This window comes from Chaetura pelagica, unplaced genomic scaffold (genome assembly GCF_000747805.2).
Source record: "Chaetura pelagica isolate M959 unplaced genomic scaffold, ChaPel_1.0 scaffold221, whole genome shotgun sequence".
In the NCBI taxonomy this organism is placed as follows: Eukaryota; Metazoa; Chordata; class Aves; order Apodiformes; family Apodidae; genus Chaetura; species Chaetura pelagica.
The window spans coordinates 9,715,410-9,722,017 of NW_009952533.1; the positions used below are offsets into that span (position 1 = coordinate 9,715,410).

At 36.1% G+C, this 6,608-nt stretch overlaps 1 protein-coding gene across 1 annotated transcript in view; it reads left to right on the forward strand.

Annotated features, from left to right (window-relative positions):
* Positions 1-6,608, forward strand: part of ARHGAP10 (Rho GTPase activating protein 10) — a 101,120-nt gene that overhangs the window by 16,041 nt on the left and 78,471 nt on the right. Inside the window, exons 5-7 of the mRNA XM_010009004.1 lie at positions 23-124; positions 3,188-3,298; positions 5,395-5,499. Coding sequence (XP_010007306.1) covers positions 23-124; positions 3,188-3,298; positions 5,395-5,499 — 318 coding nt within the window. The remainder of the gene's footprint in view (positions 1-22; positions 125-3,187; positions 3,299-5,394; positions 5,500-6,608) is intronic.

A 6,608-nucleotide genomic window follows, 5' to 3' on the forward strand; every position in this document is an offset into this window, starting at 1 on the left:
ACCATTTTGTTTCTGTGTCTAGGAAGAAAAGAAGAAGTTTGATAAAGAGACAGAGAAGAACTACAGTTTGTTAGAAAAGCATTTGAATTTATCAGCTAAGAAGAAAGAGCTACAATTACAAGAGGTATTGTTACCTGTTATGCAAGATGCAAGCTTTTGAATAGGTATATATGTATTTTGTGCAAATGCAAAGCAAGCATTTATAATAGTAAAAGAAAAATTTCTTGTCAGCTGGGAAAGTTGGTGAGAAAATCAGTATCTACTGAATGTAGTTGTCTACCCATACTATTTTTTCTGAATCAAGGGCCTTACTTGACGTGTGTATGAAGTACTGAACATGTTGGGTTTTTTTATATACTTAATGGAATAGCAAAGTGGAATTACATTGTGAGAAACTGCATTTCTTATGAGACTGTATATGCAATTTGCATTGCATTGTATATATTAACTAAATGTCCTGTGTTAATGCTTAATGCAAAGTACACCAAGTTTTATATTCCTGAAAGAAGTGGCTTTGTGATTTTTTTCTTCTCAGGTTTTGAAGATGTGCTTTTTTCAAGTAATGATACAAAAAAACCCCACGTTTGTTGACAATTTATAACTTCAAAACAGATTTGGTTTTTTTTGGCATTCCTTCTGTCCCTGTGGGTTTATCATCATCATTCTTATTTTTCTGGAGCAAATAGTACATGAGAAGATAGCAGAGAAATCTTGCAGAGACTTGTTGTAGACAGAAGGATTATTTTTTATTTTTTTTTTAGAGTAATGTAATTATGTCAGATTATTAATGCTTAGTCTATGAATGTCTTGTTTCATTAAACATTTAATGTTTTACTCAGAGATAACTCTTCTCCCTGCTCTTTGCTTCACCCCTTCTATGCCATCTTTCATAAAAAATGGTTAATATAACTGGCAAGTTCACTAGGAACCTGGGAACTCAGATTTCTCTTTAGTCTCACTGGGATGTTACTTCTCCATTTGGTATTTGCACCACAGGCCCTTGTATCTTAAGGAGAGTGTTCTTTGGGGAGTTGACTTCTGCCAGCGAAGTTAATGGACATTATGTCAGGATCTCTTCTTTTATGAAATTGATCAGCTGCTGGAGAACTTGATGCAGAAAAAAAAAGAGAAGTATTTATTATGACCTCTTACTTGATGATATCGTGATCAGTATTCTAAAGTCTGAAATGAGACCTGGAAAAATAGAAAATACCTGCAAGAGGCATTTCGAGACAGTGTCAAATATAGCGTGAAGTTTTAAAGCATGTATGAAAACTAGAATTAGTAAATAGAATTGTATTAAAAGTACCTCAAAATTTGATGAACAAGAACTCTGAAATTCTTCAGTCAAACTTGTTCATTTGCACATTTAATTTGGAGTGTAAATGCATAAGCAAGTAACAAAAAAAGGACTTGCAGCATGTTATCAGAGTGCTAAATAGGAAAAACTTTTTTTGCACAAGCTTAGAAAGTAGATGTGTATAATTGCACGGGAGCTTCCTAATTGAGCATTGCAGGTTCCTGACTGGAGCAAATAAAGGATGGAGTAAATAAAGGATGCAGGGGTTAGATTTGCCAGAAAATTGATAAAAAAGATGCCATGTTGTGGAGTGTGTCTTACATTAATATAGCTTTTGACTTTCTTAGTGGAGGTCTATTCCTGAAATTTCTGTAAGTGCAAAGGTTTGTGAACTTACTGGGTGCATAGGAAGTCTCATGGCTCAGAGAACTGAGGAGAGATGTGATAATGTATTTACAGGAGGATTAAGAAGAATTAATAAAATGTGTGTGTTGGCCATTGTATTCTTGGGGGAGGGAAAGGGGCAGGAGAAAACCAAAACAATAAACAACTGAAGACAAAGAAGAGAGATATAAACAGGCTTACATGGGGCTTTGGTGTATATAGAGCAGTCTTACTATTTGATGAGACAGATGTCCCAGTAGACCTGCTTCATAGTGTTTTCCTCTGGCTAACTCTCAGTCCATTTATGTATCATTAGGAGCTTTGCTGATAACTCAAACAATTCCTATGTTGTATGTTTTGCACAGTGCCTGGCTTTTTGAATTGCATTTTCCTACTGATCTGCATGTTAGTGTTTTATTTTTTCAATAGTATTTGTTGTTGTGCCCCTTTAGCTGCTGACAGATTTCTAGCACAGAGCAGCAAAGCATGTCTTAAGGCAAAACTCTCTTAAAGCTAATTTGACTTATCCTCTTAAAGTGTTAGCAGCCACTGTTCTGCCTGAAGGATATAGTCTCAGTATTTAAGAGAGAGTGCATGATAGTAAACCTGGTCCTTTCATGTAACCCTTTCTCCATTCCCTTTTGTAATTTAGTTTGGTAGCATTTGATATCATCAACTGGATAAAGACTGTTACAGGGTCGCTTTGTAGCCTTTCTTTAATGTATTTTAATAAAAGTTTCCATTACCCAAGTCTTGAAGTTTTATAGTTTGGTGAGGGCACATGACACTAGAAAGTAAAGTATTTATGTACAAATGAATGGCAGCTAAAACCTAACTGTTCACCATCAATGTGGTGGTGGCATTTCAGCAAAGCTGAGCTAAAAATCAGCTAATAATGCTGCATTTTACAATATTTGATGCTTTGTGGAAAGTTAGGAAATGTCTTTCCAATAAGTGAATTTCTAGAAATTGCTTTTCTTGCCTGTCAGAGTGAGCACAGGTGTGGGATGGATACAATAGCATTTGGGATATTTATGACAGTTATTTGGGTTATAGAGTAAAGCTTACAGTACCACCAAGGTGATTTTTCAACAATAACACTTTCTTCCTTAGTTTGACTGGAGAGTTGATTTCCCTCTTTTCTAAAGGAAGATGCTGATAGCCTCCTCTCTCTGGGCAGGCAGCTTTTCAGTGCTATTAAAGCAGTGCACAAGTACCTGCTCTGATGTGTTTGGCTTGGATTCTATAGAAAAGAAGCTTGAAGAGTTGTTATTGGGATGTTTAAAAAACTGTAGCCTTATGATTCAAAACAACATATGTTATCTAGTAAAAGGGAATTGATTCTGCCATTTAAAAGTAAATGATTGAGCTGTGTTGTAAAGGAACAGAGCCCAGTCTGGAGAGAATCATCTTATCACTTTCCACTTGTTTGCTATACGTGTGTCATTTTGAAGCTGTGAGCAAACTGTCTTTGAAATTTCATTAGCTGTGTTTTGTGTGCAGGCAGATAACCAAGTGGAGCAGAACAGAAAACACTTCTATGAGCTGTCCCTCGAGTATGTATGCAAGTTGCAAGAGATACAGGAAAGGAAGAAATTTGAGTGTGTGGAACCTGTAAGTACTGGTGAATTCAGTCTACCCTGTCATTCATAAGGGATGGAGAAGGAATGCAATTGGACAAAAGCCAAAGAGCTCTCTTTCTAGGAAAATGTGTACAACTGTGTCACTTAACAGAATTATTATTACATCTGTGCAAATTCCTAGTGCAGATACACTTCACCAGACATTTAAAAACTTACCTCAATAATTACAGTTGATTTGGATCCTCTGATACTGATTTTCAGAAAATATGTGAAACCTTGTGCTGTACTGCAAAAACCTCAACTTAGGGTGTGAGTTAGAATAGAGGGTTCAAGATGATGTTGTTGAGGTCAGATGTTTTTTTAACCACTGAAATGTTATTCCTGACTAATATAATTTCAGTTTTGATATGAAGATTGCATGTAGAGTGCCTGTGAGTGAAGAATTGCAGATACAAGTTAATTAAGAGGGTGCCACTGGCTAAAAAGCTTGTTATCTGATATGTACTCTGATACATTTTATTTCAGGTGCAATCAAATTTGTGCAGAAATCAAGGAGTTCCACTGAATTTCAGTGAAAATCATACATGTCATACCAGACTTATTTAAACCTCTGAGAGAGCTTATTCTAAAGTTTTCTGGAATGTGCATTAGCTTCTTAGGATAAATGCAACTTTAGAAAACAAGAGAATACTGGGATAAAAAGAGGATGGATTGTAGAAGTGACTTCCATTCACTCAAACTCTGAAGTCTGTTATTTTGGGCCAAGTCTGTCCTTTTATTTTGCACCAATTATTTTAATGTAATAAAGTAAAAAACTCTCAAATCACCCTAATCAAAGCAGTTGCTAATTTTAGAGTTAATGAGAGCTGTAGATTCTAATATAGATTATTAAAAAAATTTGCTAAAATCCTTAAGTGGGAATACATTGCTTGAAATATGTTAGCATTGCTCAAGGAATTGGAAAGTGTTGTGAAAAATGGTTGTGTGGGGATATTTTATTGATGAGTTAGGGGGTTCTGTTTGTTTGTTTGCTCTTTGTTTTAAATTTTCTAGTTTTGAAGTATTGTATTTTAATCGTTGATAGTTTTAATTCAGTTCTTGTGTTTCAAACCATGTGACGTTTCCTCAGAGCCAGACTAGAGTAATGAATCTTCAAATTATCTTTTGAAAACATGTCCCTTTCTCTTTTTTTAATGTCCTCTGGATTGGGCTGAACTTCCATGATGCTCAGTCTGTATTCAAATTTTGCATTAGGCTAGTAAATTTAAATTATGAATTACAATTTTTTTATCCCTTTCCCGTACATAATAATTTAAATGTGTGTGGTTTTTGCATTTTTTTGGAAGTGTTTTATTTGCTTCAGACTTTGCTAAATACATTCTGCAGAGTTGTTCTGTGTCACTCCTTTCCAACAACCTGAACCAAATGGGAGAGGCAGGCAGTACTGTACCTCACGCTGTTTCCACTATAGTATAACTCATGCCGTCTTTTAAATGGAAACACTGAAGTCAGAAACTGTGATGTGGATCATATGCTGGTTCTGATAGAGGGTCAGATCTGCATACAAAAAGCAGTGATGTGTGAAGTTGCTGGAGGGAGAGCTTCTTTCTTTGAAACAACCAGTTGACCAGTTATGAAAGTCATCTCAGCAGCGTCATTAGCAGGGAGGGAAATGACCAGGGAAATGGTGACTAAAAGACAGAATGATCATTAACTCCTTTTGGACAAATATTTATTCTAGACATCACTGGTATCAGAACAGCTGTAGGAAAACATTACATAGGAAGGTTTGGGAAATAAACAATATACATTGTCTATGGTAAAATTTAAATTAAGATAAGGTGTGAAATTCCAGAGACAGAACCACTCAAAATGTCTATATACATAGCTAGTTGTTTCGATCTAAATATTTATACATGAATCGTAGATGTATGTAATCATAGAATGCCAGGTTGGAAGGAACCTGAAGGATCATCTGGTTCAAAGTTTAAGTAGAAGCATTAGTAGAAATTTGTTGAAAAATAATGATCTTGTAATCTCTGATCTCTTTAAGAAGGGCTGTGTGCAGCAATCAGGTTCTGATAAATGGAGTTTTTAATTCTAACAAGTTTTTTGTGTGTATTTCAGGTGCTATCATTTTTTCAGGGTTTGTTCACTTTCTATCATCAGGGATATGAACTTGCTAAAGACTTCAATCATTACAAAATGGCCCTGCAGATAAATATACAAAATGTAAGTTGAGATCGATATCTATGCCTTTTCTAATTTTTTTAAGAAAATTTCACACTTAAGTTACTGACTGTATAGAGAGCATCGGTATTGCCAGTACTTTCCTCGGTGTTCGTGCTTTGTCTGTGAAGTTTGGGGATGTAGTGCCATCTCCTGGCTTACCAGCCACATCTCTAATTCCGGTGAGCTCTTACTTTATTTTTTATAATACTCCTCTAAATAATAAACACAAGGTAGAAAAAAAAAACAACATTTGTTCTTTTATTGAGTCATAAAGCAAGGATTATCATGAAAGAGTTTACAAATGAATGAAGTCTGTTAAAGTGCATACAGCACTGGAGAATCCAGAGGAGGGGTAATGAAATGCCAAGGTTCTCAGCATTTTAGGTGTGTTTGGAGTCAAGTATATGATGATCATGTCTGAGGGCCATTGCTTGATAGGGCTGTACAATCCATAAGTAAGAAGAGGAAAGAAAAACAGCTGGGCTTTTCAGCATGGTTTTGGCATCTCTGCCAGCAGTGTGACTTGGAGTTTCTGTTTGTCTCAAAAAAAAAAATCCCTGTTGGTTTTGGGTGCAGAACTGTATAAGGAAATTTGATGTTAGTACCCTTGATGTAGTTGACAAAACCGTGTATTCCCTCAAGGGCAGGCTACACAGGGCCCACCAATAGTTATTGTACACCACACCGAATTGCCTGGTGTGGTCTATTCAGGACTGGGAAAGCAGCAGGCAAGGTGACAGGCTGAAGCAATGGAATTGGTAGAGTCACTTGTGAGATCGTCTTTTGGGTTCCTTGAGATGTGTTGAATAAAACTTGCTCAGAATAACTTGAATGTGCCAGAGGCAGTTCATAATGGTCTATCTGTTTTGTTGACCTCTAAAAGCACCTGGAATTAAGTCACAGACACTACTTCTCAGATGTTGCAATCTATTTTTAGGACTGGCTTAACAAACAGGCAGTAGCAGGGAGATGGAAAGCAGAAGAGAGGATTACAGCTGCTTTAATACATAATGACATGATTCGTGTGTTGTGATACCATTTGTTTAATTTTCTTCCCATACATTTAAGTCTCAGGTTTCCTCTTGTGCTATTATTTGGTTTGTGTAGGG